Here is a 25,965-nt window from a genome sequence, read left to right as displayed (position 1 = left end):
TATATATACATATACATATATATGTATATATATGTATATATATATATATATATATATATATATATATATATATATATAGCTAGGTATATAAACATAGTCGGACTGGTTATCTGGCAAACCAAGCAATTGCCTTCATACCTTTGGTGCCGTCTGTGAGTGTAAGAGTGTCTGTCATTTATTGGCAACTGGCCTTAAAGGGCCAGGGCTGTTTTTCATCATCAGTCTGGGGAAAAGCATTCACAAGACTTTTAAATTACAGCTACATGCTGGTAGCTATAGATATATCCATATTGGTCCAAGGTGTAGTCTTTAGATAAAGATGGGCAAACATAGGGGGAAAAAAAAAGACTTGGCCACATAAGCTCTTGGGACGCCTTTACTGAGTGATTTTCATTTGATTGAGAGACCTCTGAGATCCTGAAAGGTTTTGAGATTTTACTTCTTTTCCTTCTTTTACTTCTTTTTTTCATTGCAAAAAAACAGAAGATGTTTTTTTGCAATGGTTGGAACACAATGTGGCATGGTAGTTTTAATCTTGAAAGGCTTCTGGTTTGCCTGTCTTATCTTAATGGTGCCCTCCAGGATATACAATCACGGGTTTTAATACGGTTTGGAGTTTTATGTACCATAAGCAGCCGCAGATATGTTTTTACTGCACAGATTTATATGTCGTCGGTTGTAGTTACAAGCAAGTCTGCGATAGCTAATGCAGTCGCTTGCTCACAATTACTTGTTGCGGTAAATTTGGAGCAGGGAAACTGTTTAAGGAGTTCTCTGTGTGCCCGTTACACTTCATGCTCCTATTCTCTGATTTGCAGCTAAGTAAGATCATACCACATTCACTCGGGTAATTCAGGGTTTTTAACCCAAAACAAAATCTCGCTGATAATCCCTGAAAAATGTGTAGCATATAAACACTGTTTTACCTTTATTACTATACAGCGCCATGGAATTTGTCAGTGCTATAAATTAATAGTTACAATAATATCAGTCAGTTCTATAGGAGAAATGTCCATTAAAGTATTAATTTACTAAAGTAAAAAAAAAATAAACACAAAGCTCTTACCTGCCGCAGCAGAGCCTTCCCTGCTACAAAAGCTGCCCTTCTCCTCCATGGCTATGAACTTCCACAACTTAACACCCAGTTTGGCCTTGTCTTATATTCAGGATCGCCGTATGCCTATCCCATGAATGTTTATATTCCTTTAATATATCAGCATTTCCCACTTCTGCTGGAAGGCTGTTCCACTTATCAACCTCCTTCTCAGGGAAGTAATTATTTTTACATGACATCTAAGCCTCAGACTCTCTCGTTTTTAGACTATGACCTCTTGTCCTGATAATTCTCCTTTTTAACAATATATTTCCCTGTTTACCGTCCGTTCTGTATTTTAATTGTTTCCATCCTATCCACACCAAGCCATACAAGTTGAGATATATATCAGCTGATTCTCTCAAAACTAGAGCATTTATACCAGATGGACAGTCCATCATATTATGACAATGCTGGTGACAGGGCATATCATGTGTATTTACATATAGGCTTTGTACCATGCTAAAGCCTCAGAATACAAATGTCTAAATTATGGTTATTTTCCCCTTATTAGTGACATAACGGAGGACTGCACAAATTAAAAGGACTCATAAGGCATTTTAATAATGTTTTTCCTTAACCTTTTCCATTATTCATTCACTGGTTTAAGGATATGAATTACAAATGGCTAGAATCGACATCCAAGGCAGGAATCAGAGATCATTTTTTTAGACATAAAGATCCGCTATAATCCTGTAGAGGGTACCTGCATAATCTGTTTTAAAGAACGGGAGCAACAATATAGATGGAAAGCGAAAAATACATATAAAACGTGTAATTAAGAAACGCTGTTCTTACAGTACAGTCCAGCCGGTGGATGGGGGCCACTAGGCTAAACTTGCCACCTGGGCCACAAGGGTACAGGACATTCAGGCCCTTGGAACTTAGGGCCACGTTACAGTTTCACTGCAGCAAACCTTGTCAAAATCCAACGACCAGAGAACCCTGCCTTCTGCTTACTTCTTTCAAAAATGTTAGTGCTAGATTTACTTAGAATTTTAAATCTTTGGTTGGACGGCTCATTGTAAAACAGGTGAAGCTATTCTTTATGCCTGACCCATGCAAAGCGAGCGTTCATTTGGCTGTTACAATGATTAAGGCAGCGTACTTAATCTTCAGGAGGTCCTTTTAAGAAAAGATGTATACAGACCGTCTAAGCAGAGTCAGGCTGTCTGACAAAAGAGAAAGAGACTTCTGACGTCTCGAGTTGTGAAGTTGTCCATAAATGGAAACGGCTTAAAGTTATTCTTCATTTAAAAGAAACGCCTGAAGAAATCTGTAAAAAGGATTCACTGTGAGCTTGGCTGGAGACAGCATGCATTTGTTTACCCCCCGAGAGTGCTATATTGGAGGCAATTACCGTATTGCTTCGAGGACTTGACGTTAACATCATTTTTATTCTTTTGAATTCTTGAGAGCCAGTAGCCCATATGGCATTGAGAACGTTAAATTTGACCATTATCATTATATTAAATTATTCCACAACAAACGTACAACAAAAAAGAAGAGGAGTCAACTGCTTTTTGGCAGCAAATCTGGCTTTTATTTTTGTATAAAAACAGTTCAGTTGCAATGAAGCATCGCTGTTCAAATATCCTTAAATGGTAACGTAAAAACACCAAACTTTTTTTTCTTTTTTTAATTGCATTCTAGCCTTCCAACTAGTATAATTCCAAATCCCCTAATATATTGTCCAAATGGAGAACTTTTACTTTCTGAACGTTATTAAAGCTATTAAAACTTCTATTCTTCATTTTTGTTGCAAACAGAAGTAAAAGGAGGAGTTTGTATTATCTTGTATTTTTTTGTTAATAATGTTATTTTTTTTTTAAGTAAAGTATCCCTACAGGACTTTTCCTGCTGCCTAGAAAAGATGTAGTCTTGGCGCTGGTGCTTGCCCCTTCCAAGCGTACCGTTCACCATATTGTATGTGTCCATGAAGAACTTGGATAGAGTCGCCCCTTCACTCTTTAATGTTATGATGCCATGGTTTAAAATCCGGGTCACCGGCATTAAAAGATCTCCCGTTAATGTCAATGTCCACAAACCCATCTCATAACGGTTTAAAATAAAATTCCTGCTGGATATACAAAGACCTGAACCTGAGAACAGTGGGAGTACAAGCATTTTTTGTTAACTTAACAGAAGACAGACTGTGGATCCTTCTACCTGTGAAGCAAAATAACAGTTTGCGTTTTGCATGTGTGAATCGCACTCCTATTGCATGTGGCAAATCCAAGCAAAGGTGCAAATGAGTTGAACGGTGCATGTGGAACTGTAAAGGGGGCAGCTGGGTTTGCTCTTGTGGAACTCAGACTTTGTAGCTGAAAAGGCTTCCTGAATCGAGAACCCAGGGTTAGTAAGATATGATGGAAGCTTGTCTAAACACCTCGGGTTTGGTGCTGTCTTCAGGATGAAAGATGTGTCTGCTTCATTAAAGCCTCTGCAGGAGACCAACATCCATTGGTTAAATTAAACATTACAAGGGGAGCTCCCTCCATATTTTACCCTGTACTCGTGCCACTTGTGCCAGGCTTTCAAGGCTGACAGGGCTTCTTGAATCGAGAACCCGGGCTTAGCAAGATGGAAGAGCAGATATTCAATACCTTCTCTAAGACGTCAGGTTTGGTACTGTCTGGAGGTTGAAAGATTCATTTCTTTAAGCCTTAAGGGCCTTGTAATCCATCCAATAAAGGTATCTTTACCAAATTTCCATTTTTTTTTTATTTCAGAGGCTTTTCAAAGCAATTATATTTACACCAAATAGGTTTTGACAACTACATATTTGTTTTTTGATGTGCTTTAGCCATATTATTTTAAAGTATATACAAACACACTTAGCCATGACCACACTGCCTTTTAGTAAACAATAGAATATACTGAAAGTGTTCTGTATATCCAGGGTTAATTACCTTTTTGATTCAGTATATGATATATATATAAATATATAGTAAGTATTTTATACATTATTTGAAAATTCTGATTACAGGGGTTTGGAACGCATGAGTATGTGGCTTCCGACACTCCAGCTGGTGTGGAATACATTTCCTTTCAATGCAATGCATTATGGGAGCTGTAGTCTGCCGCAGCTGGAGTACCAAGGATTGTCTGTCTCTGGTAGTCTGACTTCTGATGGCATAGAGACAGAAAGAAATGTGCACTTACTGGCATAAAATCCAAGCAGAGGCATGAATGCCCCTTTAGCTACGTATTTATTGATTCTGTCTGCTGGTATGGTTGCGAGGTTTTCAGCTTGTGGACCAGTTGAATTTTGAGATGCCTGCAAATGCTTTAAGCACATGATACTGATAGCTTTCAGACTCCACGTCCATTAATAGCTTAGCGAAGTGGTCTGCAAATGCTGCTCTTTCGCATACGCCAGGGGATATTCGCCTGTAGCCTGGGTATTTCATATCCATTTCCGCATCTCAATCCATGGCCATAAATTATCCTGCAGAAAATAAATCTCAGCGTTTCACTGTATGCTGTACGGGTTATTATTATGGTAGAAGTTGAAGACTATAAAATGAGACATGATGTAATCATGACATATATATAGCAGTAGTTTATATAGTAATGGCAGGTAGTAGCTGTATGACCCTGTATAGTATATTGTGTGGGGTTATCTAGTGTTGTATGTACCCGAAGCTAGCATGGTCTTAAACTTGAATCTGGTATGAGCCTGCCAACTAGCCATATTGGGTATTTTTGTGAAGTATACTTTTCGCATGTTGTTGGCCAGCATGTTGGATGTGTGACTGAATAATTGCTGCCGTGCAATATGTACAATGTGTAACTGAGTAACCTATTCCCTGCCGTCATTGTATAGATGCCGGATTTACCTATACATTATGCTTCTTGCAGGAAAAGGTCACTGGCTATGTTGGCTATGAAATGTTAAACTCTTCTGCTAATTCCTGGCTTAGTGTATATTGAAAGCGGTTGTGTCAGCTTAAGGCAACATTGGATATGGGAGGCATATTGATCGCTAGTCCTTCCAGTGACCTGGAATTAACAGTGCAGCACAACAGAAAAAAGATAGATAGACATCTATTTTTAGGATGTTAGGATCAAATCGATGTATTGTTGGATATGGATATGGCGTTACATTTAATACAATAGCTCATCCTTTTAAAGCGGTGCCGTATGGACGGTACACCCTGTACACTACTTTTATTATATTGCAGCCAATAGAAACCTTTACTTTAGACTAAGCTCAAATTAGACTGGATCTAAGACTTGAGATGATGATCAAGCAACTGTTGATTTATATGAATTTATTCAATGAATTGTATGAGAAGGTAGAATTATTATTCCAGAAATGAATTTACTTGATAAATGATAAATTCATTATTTTGCAGGGTATAAATACCTCCTTAGCAACCTGGTAATGTAATATATACATGAGGTTGGTTGCTGCTTGAGGCTTGGGTCACACTCAGAATATGTTATAGTGGGGACAAGCCAGGCGATGAAAATCCCCTCCACTTAAAGTTAAGAAATAAGGAAGCATTGCCAAACACTAACGCACATTCACCAGGCAAAGACTTTATTTGGGTGCAAACGCTACTGACGGTTCCATTAAACATATGCTTTCAGAGCGAGCCAACAGACAGTATAAAGATGGTTGGTTGCCAAGGATAGTTGGCAACTATATGGAAGGCAACTCCATGTATATGCCTTGTATGCTGATTGTCATAGCCAAGTTAGGACTAGTCATTTTTCACTGTAACTATTTCAACTTAACTGGTATTTTACATGAAGGAACGGAGGTTATGCCCTTGAGGTCTCTCTCTTTTTTTTACCGAATCAGTGTTTCCAGGAAACTTGATTCTTTAATCCATTGTTGTCTCTGCCTTGTCCCATATGTAACATACCACCACTCCATGGCTGTTGAAGTGTACATTATTAAAAAGATACTCTGCTGGCGGTATCCTCTTTTACAAAATGCGTATTAATATAGTTAAAATATACCTGTTAATAAAATAGCTGATTATATAATCCAGATTCTAGAAAAATATCTAGATTCCCCTAAACTCCTGTTAACTGGGGTTGTGCAGGGTCTTTTATCAAGCAATACATGTGAAACTGTACTAATACACGTTTGTTGGTAGATCGCAAAAGCAATCAATAATATAATAAATGTTTATAATAGTGGAAGCCGATCAGGTTACCGAGTACCACTGGTCTAAATAAATTTACCCTCAGGGCCAATTTTGAGAGTTTTGCAAGAGCTACGCAACCATTCAAAAGTTTGGGGTCACTTAGCTTTCTACTCATTTTTGAAAGAAAAGCATTTTTTTCCCATTAAATGTATCAGAAATACGGTATCGAGGTTAATGTTATACTTGAGTATTGTAGCTGGAAACGCATGATTTTACTATAGAAGAGAAGCACATGTTTGTACCGTAGCGAATATGTAGGTTTTGTACTTTTCTGTGTTAATTAATAAGATTAGCATAAAAGATATAAAGAAAGGAAAATATTTTGTAACTGCTAAATATGAGTCATGTTATTGAAACTATAACTATTATTCACCTTTCAAAAGGGTTCTATGCAAAGAGAAATGAAGGCAATTATTGTAATGATCTGTCAAATGGAAATCGGCAGTGAGTATCATGACAGTAAATTATACAGTTGCCAAAATAAGTGCAGAAGCTGCCAAGAAGCCAGATGGCACCGGAAAATATTTTTCAGAATTTGGCAATCACAGCACTGCTAATCGAAAGCAGAATGGCACATGGGAATAGCATAAAGTGTCACTGGAAGTCATTTTTCCTTACGGTGTACGGAGTGTAGTGTGACAACATAGAGCAAAATATAGCATATTATGCGTAAAATATATAACCAAAGTTCCGCTCCCTTTGTGTTTATTACATTGGTAGATGTACATCTGCTTAAAGAGGCTTAACCATTTTCATTGTGAAACCTTAAATATTAATGGGTATGAGTTCATAAATTATATTTATAGAGGAGGGGGGGAGGACAAGAGGAATTATTCGTATTGGCAAGGGAGGATGGAGGTTTGCTTTCATTTTATTTAAGGAATTATTTCTTTAATCCAATTTGATTTTGTATGTCCTCGTGCCTTTAACAGTGGTGTAAAACCTAGTAAAAATAATGGCATGCGATAGGCTAGAGCTGTTAGATATGGTGAAAACCGAAATAGGTAAAGTGGGACAGTTATTAATTTAAATGCTTAACTCAGGAAGCAGAACTTACAAATAAGTGTATTTCGTGAAAATTGACATTCTTTTCCATCTCACTGAGTCTGGTTAGATGAAGGGAATAAGCAAACTGTCCTGGAATCAGTGAAAGAGAAGTTTTGCCGGTATTTCCCCTTTAAAAGAAACAGGGGAATTACCTTTTTAAGGTCATGTAACAGCATCCCAATAGGAAAAGTCAGGATTTTGACTAGGCTACTGCAAAACCTTCATTTTGTTTCTTTTGAGCCATTCAGAGGTAGAGGTGCTTGTGTCCTGCATAACCCAACTGTGTTTGATTGATGTTTAGGTCACAAATTGATGGGGAGAAAGTATTCAGTATTTTCTGAAGAGAGCAGAATTCATGGTTCCATCAATTATAGCAAATCACCCAGGTCCTGAGGCAGCAAGGCAGCCCCAGACCATCACACTACCACCACCATGTTAGATTGTTGGTGTGATGTTCTTATTGTGGAATGCTGTGTTAGCTTTATGCCAGATGTAACAGACCTATGTCTTCCTAAAGTCTTGAAAGCGCAAGCTGCCTAAGCGGCGCGCAAATTGTCCATTGCTGGACATTAGTTATATAACAGGGGTCACTAAAAGGTCAGGATAGTTAAGGCATAAAGTTTTGGTGGGCTAGGCTAGCTAAATCTAATTCTAGGTTACTGGGCAGGCAGTTTATTTAGCGCAGCTGATTGGTTAATCAGCTGTGCTCCAGCACGAGGTTTGAGTGGGCATTCTGTGCGGCGGGAAAAATAAGCACAGCTGATTGGTGCAGTCAGCTGTGCTTACAGCGTGTGGCAACAGTAAAATAAATAAATAGCTGCGCACAGGGAGATTAAATTCACCTCAGGAAAAATCTGCAAGGAGCTGTTGCTGAGCAAGCGTCCCACCCCCCCTCCCTTTTGTTTTAAATGTAAGGCATGTAATATGTTATATTGTCGTAGTTTTATAAGGGGTAAAGGTCGCCTCTGCGTTGAGGTAGACAGAGGCTTGGTGTTACACAATCTGGCTGAGAAAGGGGCGGATTGTATTTGATGTATTATATATAAGAAGTTATTTGGTTATTACGTTAAATGGTTTGTGTTGTTAATGCCTCTTATACCCTTTAACCCCTTCGCGACCTTTGCCGGTTCAGGACCGTCATGACAAGAAGGTCACTAAATGACCTTTGACGGTCCTGAACCGTCAAAAAGTTAAATAAGCTTAGAAAGTGATCAAGGATCACTTTCTTCGCTTAAACGGCCTTGCTGCAATGCCTCGATGTCGAGGCATTCAGCAAGGCCGAGATCGGCATCGGGGGCCATGTCTGGCCCCTCCCCGGGGCGTCAACAGCCGCCATACATTGTATGGCGGCGGACGCCCGTTTTAAAAGCGTTTAGGAGGCGATCAACGATCGCCTCCTAAACTTAAATGGTGTCGCTGGAATGCCTCGATCAGGAGGCATCCAGCGACACCAAATACTTACCTTTAGGTGGGCGGTCACAGCCGCAGCTGCCGGTGATCTTCGCCATCAAGTAAGATGGCGGCGGCCCGGGAAATAAAACAAGAGAGACGAAAAAGTTCGCTAGAGGGTCTCCAGACCCTCTAGAGAACTGGCTCCACTTGCTGGTTGAATACAGGTACTGCATTCAACCATGCAAGTCAATGGAGCCCAGCTTTCTAATCACTATGTGATTAGTAAAATATTCAAAAAAAAAAAAAAATGTGCTAACATTTAAAAATAATTATGCAGTGATGTCACTAGATGAACCATCCAGTACCAGCAAAATGTGTAAAAAAAAAATATAAAAAAAGTATTAAAAAAATAAAAAAAAATAAAAAAATAAAGTTTATTATTTTGAGCAAGTGCTAAAATTTCTCAAAAATCTCAAAGAGTTAAAATAAAAGCACTTCAAATACCCAAGGGATGTCTAATATATAAAAAAAATGGCTGATGGGGTAAATTGGAGTGGCCTAGCTCACAGATAGGGCATAGGTACAGACTGACCAAAATGGAGAAAAAAGCGCACTTCCCAAATGTGGCATTTTAAATCTGAAACAACCCGACAAACCCATGCATGTCGGATATTACTGCACTCAGGAGATGTTCCTGAACACATATTGGGGGGTTGTTTGACAGTGACATATACCAGAACCTGTATATCTATAACTAAAGTACAATTTGTGTGAAAAAAATTACTATTACAAAGTTTGACAAAGTGTAGTTCTATAATTGGTGCATGGAAAGGGTTAAAATAACAGCATTTGGAATACCCTGGGGTGTCTAGTTTTCAAATATATATGGTTTGAATGGGTTAAATTGAGTTAACCGGCTTCAAAGATATTCCAAAGAGGAGATGGAGGCAGAATGACCAAATGACCACCTGGATTACGCATGCCCCAAAAGTAGCCTTTTACCAGCCAAACAATCTGACAAACCCATGCATGTGGGGTATCGCTGTACTCAGGAGATGTTCCTGAACACATATTGGGGTGTTGTTTGACAGTGACATATACCAGGACCTGTATATCTATAACTAAAGTACAATTTGTGTGAAAAAAAAAATAAAAAAAATTACTATTACAAAGTTTGACAAAGTGTAGTTCTATAATTGGTGCATGGAAAGGGTTAAAATAACAGCATATGGAATACCCTGGGGTGTCTAGTTTTCAAAAATATATGGTTTGAATGGGTTAAATTGAGTTAACCGGCTTCAAAGATGTTCCAAAGAGGAGATGTAGGCAGACTGACCAGATTTGTTAAAAAAAGATTTGGAAATCATAAAACGCTGCTTGTACTTATTGCCCTATAACGTACAAAAAACAGCAAAAAAACATAAAAACATTGGGTATCTCTAAACTCAGGACAAGTAGTAGAATCTATTTAGCTAGTTTTTTTACTTGCTTTTTTAGGTGAGTAAAATATTTTTGAAATAAAAGTCATAAAATGTCTTTTTTTCAATTTTTCACCATGTTTTTTTTATTTTTTTTATAGTAAATAAGATGATACGATCAAAATAATGGTATCTGAAGAAAGCCCATCTTGTCCTGAAAAAAACAATATATAACTTATGTGGGTACACTAAATGGGTGAGGAGAAAATTACACCTGAACACAAGCACCACAAAAGTGTCAAAACAGCCTCGGTCCCACAGGGTAGAAAACGAAAAATGAGCCCGGTCCTTAAGGGGTTAAATAAAGCTACGGCCAATTTTATCCAATTTACAATTCTGTGTCTGTGGTTATTTTATTGATTTGTTAGAGGTTAATATGTACATGCAATGGACATTGGGTGTCCTCAAGATGCCTTTTTTTGGCAAATGTGAGACGAAAATGCCATTTTTGTACAGTCCCATTCTTATTGTGGAATTGTGAACACTGAGATAAGTAAGGCCTGCAGTTCTTTACGTTAATCTTTTGTGACCTGCTGGATAAGTCGTCAATGTGATCTTGGAGGAATATTGTTAGGCAGCCACTCCTGGGAAGGTTCACCACTATTCCAAGTTTTAGCTATTTGTAGGTATTATCTCTAACCGGGGTTCTCTGGAGTCCCAGGTTTCAACTATCTTTGAAACCTGACTGATCAATGTCAATGACTTCTGTTCTTGAAATTCTCTAGATCGCTGCATTATGAGCTGCTTTTTGAGACTTTTTAGCCTACTTCATTTTCCAAGACAATTTGATGTTTATATTCAACAGGGCTGGCAGTAATCATGCCTGGTGTGTCTAGTGAAATTTAACCCAATTATCCATTAAATTTGGTTAATTTGTTGATTTAGCATCTAAGGGGACAAAGTATGCAAAAATATAATAAATTGGTAAGGGGCAAATACTTTTTCACAGCACGTGTACTAAATATTCCTAAAACTGTAATGGCTTCAAAATGAAAGAGAAAAAAAATCCAGGTGTGGCATAGGTTCCTCATAAAGTTATATTATTGTAATTTACTTATGTTTAAATGCAATTGCCATTATACAGTAAATACTGCATTTCTTACTTTATGTGTAATCATTCATTTTTATGACTTGTGTTAAAAATGGAACCTCGATAAATCATTTCAACTTAGGGCCCCTAAAAACCTAGAAACGCCCCATATCCGTTTATGCAGAATTATTACATATAATCCATTAAATCAGACATGGCCGTTTTGTACAGGGGGGAGGTTTTGTTAAATCTCAGAGGTTGCTTACATTTCTCCATGGTTCCATAAGTCATTCCATATGACAAATACATGTTGAGAGCTCTACATGATTCTGTATGTCAACCCATCTTGTAAAGACTCAGAGCATGTTAAAATTCCCCCAGTAGCCTAGTTTGTGAGTGTAACGTCTTGTCTAATCTATGTTACCTCCTGTCTTACTGTGTAGAAGCAGTAAATATTTCCCATTTACTGTCAAATTGGCAAATCTCTGTTTTCCCTAGACAATACTTTGTCCATTACCAGCTCTGAACAGTGCACTTAAGTGCTGCATAGAGATGGTTTGTTGCGTCAGCAGCCACACATTCTCTTCTCAAGAACATTTTCCATGAACTGTGTGTTTAATGTCAGTATGATATACAGAGAGTGATACACTCACACTCAATTGATGAAAAATAAAGTATGTTGTACAATTCTTAGTAAATGCATTTGTTTTATACAAAAATGTATATAAAAAAAACCCAGCATTTGACATCATCACATATAAGCTTGTTAGAGTGATATGCAGTCATCAGGAAACGTCTCAGATTTAGACTGTTCCTGTCTGATGGATCAGTAGTGGCAAGATCTGGCTTCTATGTCATTGATGTCCTTAAATAATCCTACAGCTGCTTTTTAACAAGTGTACTGGATTAAAATGAGCTTCTGGCATTTGGTCTACAGCCTTAATGTGGATACGTGCTGGATCATCTCTTGGTACCGTTGCAGTTTCTTATTAAAGGATACTAGTTCAGGAGAAGACACCCTGTTCTCATTTAAAACAAATTATTATAATTTTCTGCAGTTATATCATTGTCATAAGGAACCAATATGTTGCTGTTTGTTTCTTGCAGCCTGGAGGGGAAGCAGTTTTTTTGTACCAGCTCTTTAGAGCACTTCCTGTGCATTTTATTGTGAATATTCCAAAATGCTTTCTTCCGAAACATGTTTAAATCTAATATTGATTCACTGTAAATATATATATATATATATTTATATATATGTATGACACCAGAAATCATGGTATATCTTAAAGATATGGTTTAGAAGAATTAGATCAATAAATTCTGTACAGCTAATAATTTAGAGCAAATGACATTAATTTGTTCTAAAAATGCCAGAGGCCATGCCCATTTCCAACAGGACCATCCCAGGCTAGCAGTCAGGTTTATGTTATGGGGAACCAAACAGGTCGCAGAAGAATGTCTTTCCTTATAACCCTACTATACGTGAAATATCAACCATTAGAGAGCTTTTGCCTTTGTAACACTAAGTGGCAACCTAACCTCAGGTGAATTGGTACCTGACATAGCCATGCGCTGCAGTTAGCTGTCCATGTTTCTGGCTCTCAGAAGGTTAATTAGTATGTGTCTGTGTGCCATGTGGCATAGGGACAGATTCTGTCTTAATGGTGATAACAGATTAAACATTGTATTCCTGTTCACTACATAATAGATTGCTGGGCTTTGCTTCGCCTACATTCATCAGTGAAGGATGTCTGTTTACAAAGGAGGACTGTGATGTTTTGCTTATTCCACACATTCTTTGCGTTATTCTACCCTTTATGAATTGTTAATGAAACATATGTACCCATTTTTATGCCAAATTACAAAACTAGAGTAGAATTTTTTTATTTTTCAAATGAATACATCATGACCCTATGTAATTGCTGATGGCTCTATACCTCCAAATGATTTAATGGTAGCTATTTATGTGACAAATAAATTTAGAAGAATACAAATAAAATAGTTGGGATGTTCCTAGACTGCAGTGGTCAGTAGCTATCAAACGTGGTCCAAGTAAGGAAAAGCAGTGAACCGGTGACAGAGCCATGGGCGGCCAGGCAAGGTACCCATGCTGACCCCTGCCGAGAGTGCCTACAGTGGGCACGTGAGACTAAGAACTGGACCACAGAGCAATGAAAGCAGTTGGACTGGTCTGATGAATCACGTTACTTATACATCACATGTATGGCCAGGTGCGTGTGCTTACCTGGAGAATTTATGGCACCAGGATGCACAATGGGAAGAAGCCAAGGCGGGGTAGGCAGTGATATGCTTTGGGCAATGTTCTGCTGGGTCCTGCCATTAATGTGGATGACACTTTGACACTAACCACCTACCTAAGCCATGTTGTAGACCATGTACACTATTTCCTAATGGCGTTGGCCTCTTTCAGCAGGATAATGCGTTCTGCCACAAAGCATTAATGGTTCAGAAATGGTTTCAGGAACACAACAATGAGTTCAAGGTGATGACTTGGCCTTTAAACTCCCCAGATCGCAATCCAATCGAGCATTTGTGGAATGTGCTGTACAAACAAGTCTGATCCATGGAGGTCCCACCTCGCAATTTACAGGACTTAAAGGATCTACGGCTAACCTCTCAGTGCTGGATACCACAGCACACCTTCAGAGGTCTAGTGGAGCCTATCCCTCGACGAGTCAGGGCTGTTTAGGCAGCAAAAGGGGGACCTACACAATAATAGGCAGGTTGTCATAACGTTATGGCTGATCAGTGTACATTCTGAACTCGTAAAAAAGAGGGGCATTTGGGGATGAGAGAGTGAACCAGTGATTAAGTCTTTAGGAGGGTTTACCTTTCCAAAACAGGGACACGTCAAAGTTATGCATCTAACACATAAAACAAGTCACAAAGATTTGAATAGCTGTGTGCACTCACAAATAAATCTTATCAAAAACAGTATTGACTTTAAGAAGAAAATATAATATTTACATATATTAATATCTGTCCTCTTATTTAGAAGGTTATATTTTACATATTGCTAAGTAAATATGCGTTAAGGAGATCTTTTTTTATATATATCAACAGATCACGCAGATCAGATTAGTGCATTTTATCTACTAATGCAGATATACAGTATTTGATATTTTTATGAACGATAGTTATACATATTAAATTTTTGGAATGATATGAATGCACATAATTAATTATTGATTTATGTATCAACATTCTTCTGAGATTGGATAGATTTCTCTAAATCTATTTCCCCCAGTGTTTGATCATTGTAGAACCTGCTTGCACCATCCTCTAAATGTACTTATTTACTGTTTCATTAATCCTTATGACAGTTATCCCGGGTAAAGTGTGAGCATAATACATAATCCCATAATCTTTTTAATTAGTGCTTCAAAAACATGGAATTAAGACGCAAAAACTGCTGACAAGAGTGTATATTTTATAACAAATATAAAACATTACAACCGTTGTTATTATGTATATTGGCTGATGTTGCCACCAACAGTAATCTGCCATGAAATGCCCTGTTTTATATCATTGTATCATTTTGGAACAAATCACAGGTTTCGGCAGACTTAAAAAGTCACAATAAAAGGTACAGAAACAGCAGAAAATGAACTGAATTTCACTTGGCACATGCATTCTTTTTTTTTCTTGCGGAATTGGAAAATGAGAGACGTAGGTACACTCACTGTGTATGCACGGTTCCACATGATCGCTCAACTCACATATAAGTGATTTCACCTCCCACTAAAGTTTGCATACTTGAGAATTGAGAAGAAACATCTTTACCGTACATTTGTGCAGTTCCTTTTGTAAAATAATTATCACAAATACTACATTCTTGCTATCTGATTATTCTTGGGGTTTTTTTCTTCTTCATTTTTTCGTTTTCGGTCTGTTGAGATCATTCTGGATTGTGCCAGTTCATCATTAATCGTTATAAAAAACTTCATTGTCTGTCATCCAACAGACATCTCTGTCTCTGTCTCCCAGCTTTAGAATATACAGTTTTTTAAACATATGTAACATCCATACAAGAGGTTTTACACTTTGATTTTATAGCCCTGCAGGTCTCCACTTGCTCAAGTTTGGGAGAACATAAAGCATGAGTCAGTTAGCGATTTAGTATAATTATTTTGTAATGCAGGACGGAAAATGGGGATTTTAAATTACAGAATGCATAATTGCACGTGGGAAACTGCTCACAGATGAATTACAAGGGTATTTAATATTATCTTTACCATGAATTATTTTACTAGTTTGTGTGTCTCTTAAGGTATTTAATTGTAATACAAATTGTAGTAGACCCTTAAGCAATATTTAGAACTCAAGAACAATCGGGATCCTTATAAAGACCACCTTAGAACCGTTAGATCGTAAAGTCTCTTTAGTAGTCATTGATAGTTCATCAGTGCCCTCTCTTCACTGCTCCATAACATTGTCAGAATTAGGTAATACCAATATAATACATTCTTCCCACAAGTAGAATCTTTTATCTGTATTGGAAACCTTTGGGCTTTGGTGGCCATCATGTATCACAGCAACAATATTGCTTCAGTATTATTTAGCTCGTTCCTTTATGACATGGATCATGAAGCGTAGTGTGGTTAAGGCAGCCGGGAAAGAAAGTGCCTTCTTTCCAATACAAAGGGATCTAAATTTTCAAAACATGAAAAGAAAATAGTTTATAGTGCTACACACTCATATAACCATATAAATAAATTGCTGCATTGGCTGTGTTAGTGCAGGAGAACCGTGCTAGTAAATCAGATTCACCAATATTCTTATGGTTACTCATTAGACCTCCAAGTTCTTGGTTATTATCCCGGTTATATGAAATTTAATGCGCAGATCAATCTATAATAAGTGGTTGTAGTGTATCTAAAATTATGCACTTGTGTCATTTCACTTTTGTTTGTGTTGTATTACATTTGTGTTGGAGTTTCTACTACTGCATAGCCTTAGTCAAGTATATATCGCAGGCTCCTCGGATTCTGTAAATCATTTCGTATATTGTATATTCTGAGACAATTATCATGCTTTTTTTTCACAGAGCTCACTTAAAAGAAGAGGTAGCAGAGAGATGCACAAAGAGAAAAGGACGTTTGGCCAGGTAACTTAATTTTGTATCCAACCTAACAGGTAGATAGGTAGATACATATTTATAGTTGAGAAATCAATTGACCCATCTTGATTAAGTTTTTGTCAGAATGTAACTTTTGCATTGATGTGTGCTGTAGGATGTCAATGATACTGTTTTTATCAACAGTTGATGTAGCTCTTTACAAACAGTGAGAGCAATGTACTTACTATTATTTTAGATTTGAGAGCATAGCATTCAAACTGCCACGGCTACAACATCTCTTTCATGTCCCCTTTTGTTTCCAGGAGGACAGTGCTGATTTAAAATGCCAGTTACAGTTTGCTAAAGAGGAAGCTGTGTTGATGCGTAAAAAAATGGCCAAGCTGGGAAAAGAGAAAGATGAGTTAGAACAGGAACTGGAGAAATACAAGTCGGTCTATGGAGATGTTGACTGTCCTCTCCCAACTGGAGAAACAGGTGGTCCACCCAGCACTAGAGAAGCAGAGCTGAAACTGCGTCTTAAGCTTGTCGAGGAGGAAGCTAACATCCTGGGCAGGAAGATAGTAGAACTGGAGGTAGAAAACAGGGGCATTAAAGCAGAAATGGAAGATCTCAGGTGTCAGTATGAAAAGGAATTTCTAAGCAGGGAGTATGTTTCAAGCATTCCTACCTCACCTTATGGTGATTCCATGGAATCTGCCGCAGAGCTGCGCCGGCATCTCCAATTTGTGGAGGAAGAGGCCGAGCTGCTGAGGAGATCCATTTCTGAGATAGAGGATCACAACAAGCAGCTCACTTCTGAGCTGAATAGATTCAAGTTTGGGCCAGACCAGGACCTTGTCTGGATTGATGGCAGCTCCTCTAAATGCAACGGTTCTGTGCAGGAGGAACTAAAGTCCGCTAGGGTCCAGATCAGTGAATTAAGCGGTAAAGTTATGAAACTTCAATACGAAAACAGAGTTTTATTATCCAACGTGCAACGTTATGATCTAGAATCTCACCTGGGCACGCGAGCAGCAAGCCCTCGGGATAGTGATGCAGAAAGTGATACAGGGAAAAAAGAAAGTGACAGCGAGGACGGACGCTCAACTCAACCAAAGAGAGAAGGACCTATAGGTGGAGAAAGTGACTCTGAAGAAGCCTATGAAAAGACGTCAGGTTTTGAGAGTCTAAAACCATCCGAAATTGGGAACCTGTGTACTGTTAAATCAAAAGAGGATACAGCTTATTTTCTAAACATAAAACATGAGGCTGAGAGATTAGAGAGAACCGTAGAAAGTCTAATTACGGATACAGATGGTTTCATTTATGATGGCAAATTGAAGATGAGAACCTATTCTAGTGAACAGGCAATAAAAAGCTGTTCACCAAAGCCAAACGACATTGATATAGAAGTTCTGGACGGCATCAATACTAAAATGAAAGCTTTCAGGAAAGAATTGCACAACTTCTTAGAAATGGTTGATCGTACAGGGGAGAACTTAAAAGAGCATGAAGAAGACCTCTCCCCAATGCCTCATCTCACTGAATCTTCTAGTTACTTATCCAACTTGACTTCAATGTCTCGGGACTCACCCATTGGGAATCTTGGTAAAGACCTTGCCACTGACTTCCAGGTACATAATTGTAATTTCAATGCATTCTTCGTTATTTTGACATTTGGCATTCGTGAACTTTAACTGTAATTTGCTCCCATCTTTATTATTGATTTGTTATCAGTATATTTATTGCAATGCTGTCCAGGAAATATATATAAATATGTATATTATTGAATGTTATACAATATAACAAAGAACATCTTTGTTCTTTGACAAACAGCAACATCGGCAATAAGTATTAAAGATTAATTCTTATTTCTAATGCATGAATGATGTGCCTCACAACATGGCTTACTTGGGTATAACAATGGGAAGGAAACTGATACAATCACAGTCTGCACGCTTACTGTCAGTATGACACACTGCATCTCCCATTGCATGCGCGTCTCATAACCAGTGTTTGCGTTCTTTTTTCCCCCCTCTTTTTTTCTCTTTTTTGCTTTTCAGATGTTTCAGCCCATTATTTTGCTCATTCTCTTTTTAGTTTTGTTCTCTTCGCTTTCTTTTGCCACCATATTTAAGTTAGTTTTCCTGTTCACGCTTTTCTTTGTCTTGTAGTATTTTCCACCATCTATTTTCTTTTAGTTTATTTTGTTTATTTTTACCCCCCTCCCCCCTTTTGTTGTTTGTTTTTTTTTTGTTTTATGTACTACTCATGCACCTAGCAGTCCAAACTAAGGGAACACATGGATTGGCAGCTCAACAATGACCTTGAAGAAGATAGTCAACGTGTCCTTGTAAATCATGACCGCAGAACTGATGGAGACATTAAGTGCTACAGGCCAGGAGACAAGGGCTGTATGAGTCTAGAGGTCAGCAATATTACATTACACATTAGCATCCAGACCTCCCCAAAGAACCCTTACTGTAGTTTTGTTCTCATATTTCCTGGATGATTTGAGCAGCATGGTAATGGGTTAAATGTATGTGAGCAATACCATAACTGAATAAACCCTTGTAAAATATTTACCGGCAACGCCTAGTGATACAAGGTACACTTTGAATAAAATTACAGTTTACTAGAGAATAGAAGACATCTCATCCAGACTAGGTACTCTGCGAGTTAGCAACATGTCATTAGATTCAAAAATAAATACATTACACTAAATGTTTCTGTTATGTCTATATAGTGACATAGTGGATTTTTAAAGAGTCACTCCCGTGTCCCATACAGCCACACCAATAAAGAATACATTTTTAAGTATTTTACTATGCTTTTTTTAATCTGTAGGGCAAAAAAGTGCATACTTTTAGGAGATGTTGCAACTTACCACCTTGTGTTGTCCCATCAGTGGCAGGAAAGCACTCCCATTGAGATCAGTGGGAACACTTTTTTGTGCATGGGTCCTGAGTGTCTCGTTAGATCTTGTGGAACTCTGGTCTAGTGATGAGTATAGCATGTTTGTGCTTTGACAAGAAGGATATATTGAGAGGACACTTATCTATATTATATATATAACACTATAAGAATTTGAGGCTAGTATTACTATACACATGTTAAAGGGACTGTATAGCATCCCTGATAGCATTAACAAAACAGGATGCATATCAAATGTACTTTGAGTACTTTTAATATGCATTCTTTCTTTTTAATTTTAAAAAAGGGTTACTTATCTTAGGGGAAAGCGGCAGCTCCTTTCCTCATCTGTGATATGTCAATTCTCCCCACGGAAGCAGCCAACCTGTCACAGGAAAGCACTCCTATTCAAATCCGTAGGAAAGCTTTCTGCGCATAAGCACGAGGGTCTTTTAGGCCCTTCTTTCAGGGACCTCTCACCTATCATATGAGTTAAACTGCATATCATGGCAGAAGTGTAACTTTAAACAAAAAAATAGTGCCTAGTTTTTAGCGCTTATTGGAATGACAGAAGCACATGGTGTACTTCGCAGTTTTAATAAGCACATCTCAAAATACTGCAAGATGTCACGTTTAATTGAAATGTTTTATAGAAATTAGATGGTACAATGACTTCTGATCCAAATCATTTAGCAGAATTTAGCATTTATTCAAAAGGGATATTATGGGAGAAAGTTTCATAATAAACCTGTAAATACAGAGTAGGTCCGTAAGGTTGGGATAATCACTTTTGCAAATCAGCTGACAATCTTTGGGAGCATTGTGGGAATTAGGTCACACTACATTTTGTAAAGCAGCGATTAGTACCAGATCAGTGGGCACGAGGGCTGAAGATATCTCACATGAGAAGCTTTAACCCCACATGGAACACATGGAATGCTCCTCTGGATCAGAGGTCCAGCATGGCGGAGAAGCAATGGGGGTGCGGCACATGCCCAAAATCTAGGTCACCTAATGGTGATCACAAATCCATAAAGAAGAACGTATAATTAACATGTTGTGTGACGCAGTAAGTTATAATTTTGTATTATATTTTAACAGAACGGATCTCTGCAGCTTGAAATTTGTGTCTCAGTCTGACCGGAATAAAACTTATAGTATGAGCTTGTAGCTGAGCTGACTATTTGAACCCAAGCTCTTTACTATGAAGGGCCAGCCCAGTGAACTTCTGCAGGAAGGGCAGAGTTCACACTATATAATCTATAGATAAGTCTTCTACTTGAATACTTTGAGGTCACTGGTTTAAGTATGAAGTATACTATGACCTCACTGAGTTGCCCTTCATATTTCAATAAACATACAGTTTTCTAAATTATACCCACTTCAATTTATAGTTACTAGACAAGCCATGACATTATTATCCACTCTTAATGCATGTTCAATTACATTAAAATATCAGTGTAACAATTACTAGAATTACTGATTATTCTGTTTAATATTGCCTTGATGTATTTTTTTTCTGTTTTCAAAGTTATTAAAAACAAGGCAATCGTTTGCTGCCATTATTTAGTGAGTCATTTGGCTTAAAGGAGACTTTTGCAAACAATAGTGGAACATTAAAGATATTTTGCTTTGGGATACAAGGATAAAAAGCTATTTTTATTTTACTGAATATGTACTGCTTTTCTGTACATATAACTGGTAATTAAAATGGCCTAATCCCTCATACCTTATAGGTGCCCCCAATATTCCACTAATCCCCTCCCCTCAATACAACCGTTAAAAAAAAATAATAATACAGAGGAAATTAGTTTTTAAAAATGCATTTACTTTTTAATATATATATATTTTTAAAATAAAACAGAAATGACCTATACAACTCCCATAACCCTTATCCAGAATGATGGCTTGGATGATTTGAGTTGTAGTTCTCAAAAGTGCATGCACCAGAGATGCAAAACGTGTTATACCTATATTTTGTTTCTTTATCTTGATTATAAAATGAATCTCCTTTAAAGGGTTAAAAACGGTGCCCAAGTGCAGAAGGAGGCGAGCCATGACATCATTACTGTAAATAAGAGCATCTGTAGTGGTCGCGCATCGTTACTGTTCGTGGCTGTGTCGTTCTGAAGCGGATATGTGACATTAATGTCTACTGGTTCTAGCAGATATATGCTTGTCATGTCACTTCGTGGTCAAAAGTAAACCTTACCATTCTTTCCACTAATCAGCTTAGCAACCATATGTCCACCGAAAAGAATTCAACTTTAAGGGAACTACAGGCTATTCTTGAACAAGAACGAAGACTTCATCAGGAGGAGTGTGAAAAGGTGACAGACAGAATCATTCAGGTATTTGATCACATTATCAGCCAACCTTTACAGCGCTGACCAATATTAGCTGCCATAATATATAAAGTATCCAGTGGTACCCAATCGAGAAGCCTCTGTCCTTCTTTCATCAGTATGAAAGTATTCAAATTACATTATGTGGTTAAAACACATTTCTTCTTCTAAATACCTTACTCAATTGCAAAATAGCTAACAATAGGTTGCAAGGTCAAATACAAATATTAAGAAAGATTCTTCCCCTCTCAGTTTCTAACCACAATTGGAATGTTGAGACAAATGCATCGTATCAGATATCCTAGTCATGTGTTGATAAATTGGTTCAACGCTGATTATCCCTTGCTCAATCATATCCTAAATTTAAGTGTCATTTATTTGTGATTATTTGAGTCAGTGAGTTGTGTCTATTGACCGAATCCCAGCTCATGTAATCCAATGGGATCCTAGGCTTCTGACGGCCTGGCTAATTTTCCAAAAACTGTTGGAGAACGGAATCAGACATGACTTTTTCCTCACAGCCTCCTAATGGTTTCGACCTGTAGACCCTGTTTAGTGTTTTTGTACTGCACAGTTGGCCTCAGGCACACCTATTTCTATAGTATCACCATCCATCTCATTGTTATAAGCTTTTATTCCATTGGCATTTTGGAGTAAGGGTTTTTGTTTTCCTTCTTATAGCTGGAAGAGGAACACTTGAAAGCAATAAGAAGAAAGGATTTGGAGGTCCAGAGTCTCACTCTTCAGAATAAACTGGAAGATAAAACCTGGAGTCAGGAGAAATGCCTTCTACAGCAGGAGCTGAGGAACTTCAAACAGAATGTCTTCGTCTTGTATATCAAGTTAAAGTGGCTACTGGCACAGTGGCGTCAGTGCAAGAGGGCAGAACAAGAGGAAGTGGGGGATGAACTTCTTCAGGTAACATCTCACACAACAGCTGGAGACTAAGTTCTCACATAATTGCTTGGCCCTCAAGAACTTTGTTTAAAAATGTTCAGAATTTCTTTAATTACAATGCAATTTAACCGGTTAACACATGAGGATTGATGAAAGTCAGCTGTGTTCAGTTCTGTTCTTACTGACTTTAAATTGTATCAGTGAATGTTGCATTGTGTCCAAAAAATGGTGTTACATTTCAGTGCAAGGGCCTTTATAGAGTGGAGTTCGGTAGCTGGTTTGCCTATCATGGAAGCCTTAGTCTGGCTATCCTGAATCTAAGACAACGCCAAGGACGGTTTATAGTAGTATTTGATTATTTACAGCAGAAAACAAAACAGGCAGGATAAATGGGCAGAATGGTTCTTATCTAATGTTCTTATTCTAAGTATAGTGGACTACAGACATAAAATAAGCATGATTACACTAGAAATGGAGCTCCCTCCCCTGTAGTCTCAGTGTGCTGTTCTTCCCAACTCGGACCTTGTCTCACATTTTTTATGTGTCTGTTTATACAATTTTTTATGCATTTGTGTACACTTAGTTTTCTCATGTATACAATCAGATTTACAGACACAATGGTAATAGAAGATTCTATTCTGCCTTTCTAGACCTCATACTATGTAGCTTATTGATAATATTGCTTTGAAAATTATCTGAAACCTCAAGAAACATTGTGATAGCACTAACACATCTTCAGAAATTTCTTTAGTACAGTTTAAAAGTAAGTGACTTTTATTTAATTCCCATTTGGCAGTGACGAAATCTGATGTGTATATATAGAGGGTGAAACATAAGCAGTACTCGTCACCGAAAGGCATAATTCATGATCTCTTCCTGTTTTTATCATGTTTATTCATATGTTGTGTTTGTCTTAATTCCTTTTAGTGTATTGGTGTGCAGGTTCATTTGTTGTGTCCTTTTTTCCTAGCTTACTTAAACCCTGGCATCAGTTATTATACTAACATAATGGCAGTATGACCATTTATTCGGTTTTATGTATTTGCAGTGATAATGCCAGGAAAGTGTCATTGAAGCTCTCTTTTCGTCCTTGGTTGGATGTTATCATTAATGTTACTGTTGCTTACTACGGATTGGAACATTATTTGTTTTCATATGTGTCATTTGGAGGGGAGTATTTGCTGAATTAGGCTCCTTCAAATTATCCACCAACATAACTTTTTTTGCTCCCAAATGAAATGTATTCCAACAACAAAAAAAAAATTATAGAAAACAAGACAAATTGTTCAATCAGATGGGGTTGACAGAGACAGAGATTTTAGTCTTGCATTGAATTCTTCATTTTGCTGTGAAATGTTTTTTAGTACACGTTACAGTCCAGAGAATGTAAAAAGTTCCCATTACCTTTTAATTACCGTTTAAATGTATTTTCTAATGTTATTACACACATTTCTTTCCAGATTGACCAGCTGAACACCTTTCCCGAATTTTCCATTAATTCTGACCGCAGAGGAAGTGACCCCAACTTGGATGAAGGTGATGAAGAGGACGATGATGCTGTGTTTGCATTACAGGATTATTCCCAACATTCCACTTCTGATAGCATCAACCCCCAGCTTCAGACAGCCGAGTTATTACAGCACAAGAAGCAGGTAACATTCCCAGCGATGCCATCTAATGGACTGCCAGTTAACCATTCTTTATTCAGGCGAGGTCCGGCAAACCAATACCGCCCAAGAAGCAATCCATGCCAAATGGTCCAGCGATATATCGGCCCAAAAAACACATGTGGCAGACATCTCTCTCAAAAAGTACTACTTCTCTTCGACACACATTCACCAGAGCAAACTGTGTGGAAAATCCACATGTATAACCCAGACTATATGATAACGTCTGAAAATCTTCAAATAAAAGCAGTCTGGGAGCCCCCTTCCTTCTCACAAGCCCTCCCTTGGCTGAATTTATAACGTATGTATATGTAACATGTAGCATTATTCACTCAGAGTCACAATGGACTGCAAACCTGTGCCAGTGTGTACAGAAGCCCTTGGTGTATCCCTCATCGCTCGTAGACGGCTGATGAAAGCGGGTTCCATGCTTGTGTACCATGGGCATCATAGATTTTTAAGCAGCAAAAATGCCAAATATCGCTCATTTCTGCATTTACCGCGCCTATTAATGTATAATATAACCATGCTGCCATGGTATTAGAGAACTTAGGTTTATACGAAATGCCAATGTGGGAAAACAATTATAATCCTTGTCTCTTGTTTCCTCACTATTCACAATTTAGAACCAATTCTCTATGCATTGCCACAGTTTGTGCTAAGCAATAGAGGGAAGTATTTGTGCTATTTAGATCAATGAAACTTTTAAAAGCTTTTCATTGATGCCAAGCCAGATACAAACACCCATTCAGTGTAGATTATCGGAATGACAGTGATTTTACCGCCGCTGGCTTGACTCAGCAGATGAAAGTGCTGATCCCTGCAAGACTAATCTATATAATGGCCTAGCTCAATAATATACACTTCTCTATGAGCCATTGTTATCTCCCATGATAAAGTAGCTTCGGGGGGGGGGGGAAATGGGTCTCTGTTTCATAGTATATCCAAGTGATCACAGGTTCATTCCGTGCGCAAGAAAAAATAAATCTTTTTTCAATGTTTTATTTTTGGTACATTTTAGTTGGTGTGACGGTGAAATGTTTTTCTTCGTATGTTGTTGTCCAAATATTAGTAAAAGTGGGATGATTAACCATTGTACTCATGCTGCCAGGTAAAGGGAATTCAAATACCTAAAGCATCGATGTAAAGTGGGATTACAACCAATAATTATTTTTCTCCAGCCTGTAATTGATTTTGACCTAAAGGACTTGGATGAAAAACTTGTAAAAATAAATTAGCTACTGATTGGTCTGTGCTTGGGACACATCATTTCTAATAGAAGAACAACATGAAAGCATAGCCTTGTGTCTTTATAAATGAGGATTCATTCATGGAGAATATGGGGGTTCATGAGGCCACTGACATATTGGTACTTTACTCTCCTGTCTAATCTGCCATATGCTTAAATAAGTACACAACATACCGTATATTCCGTATTATACGCCCAGTCGTCTTATACGCCGGAATATACGGTAGGTTTTTCCAGAAGTTATGCTGTAGAATTATCAAGAGACTGCTCAGATACATAATTCCACTTCATTGGGTATCACTTCCGGAGCACAGAGAGAGAATAATGGGTTTTGCTGGTTTGGATAGCAGCGAATGAAGGGCTATCGTCAACTGAACTGGAATGAGATTAATTTTGCTACAATGAATGAAACAGTAGCTGGAGTGTGCAATTAACTATCTATACTATATCTATATATCTATACTGTCATACACCATAAAGAGTGAAAAGGGAAGACGATTCTTCTCTATATTCTAGCTGCAATATGGTATATCTGTAATGATAAACCGCCAGATTTATTGTTCTGTTGTGTATTCACTAAAAATGAGAGTTTGTGACATCTTCAACAAA

The 25,965-nt window shown here is 37.8% G+C and overlaps 1 protein-coding gene across 4 annotated transcripts in view; it reads left to right on the top strand.

The window, feature by feature from the left end:
- The window catches only part of MTCL1 (microtubule crosslinking factor 1), a 63,115-nt gene that overhangs the window by 23,237 nt on the left and 13,913 nt on the right, over window positions 1-25,965 (top strand). For 2 of the 4 annotated variants that reach the window (XM_053466467.1, XM_053466471.1), the window contains exons 4-9: window positions 16,274-16,333; window positions 16,609-17,919; window positions 18,567-18,713; window positions 21,430-21,549; window positions 22,225-22,461; window positions 23,901-24,092. In XM_053466467.1, coding sequence (XP_053322442.1) covers window positions 16,274-16,333; window positions 16,609-17,919; window positions 18,567-18,713; window positions 21,430-21,549; window positions 22,225-22,461; window positions 23,901-24,092 — 2,067 coding nt within the window. The remainder of the gene's footprint in view (window positions 1-16,273; window positions 16,334-16,608; window positions 17,920-18,566; window positions 18,714-21,429; window positions 21,550-22,224; window positions 22,462-23,900; window positions 24,093-25,965) is intronic. The other 2 variants (XM_053466468.1, XM_053466469.1) reach the window with 2 other exon arrangements.

The sequence above is a fragment of the Spea bombifrons genome, chromosome 5 (assembly GCF_027358695.1).
Source record: "Spea bombifrons isolate aSpeBom1 chromosome 5, aSpeBom1.2.pri, whole genome shotgun sequence".
NCBI lineage: Eukaryota > Metazoa > Chordata > Amphibia > Anura > Pelobatidae > Spea > Spea bombifrons.
The sequence above is the reverse complement of the archived record's forward strand: the minus strand, read 5'-3'. Positions and strand labels throughout refer to the sequence as shown.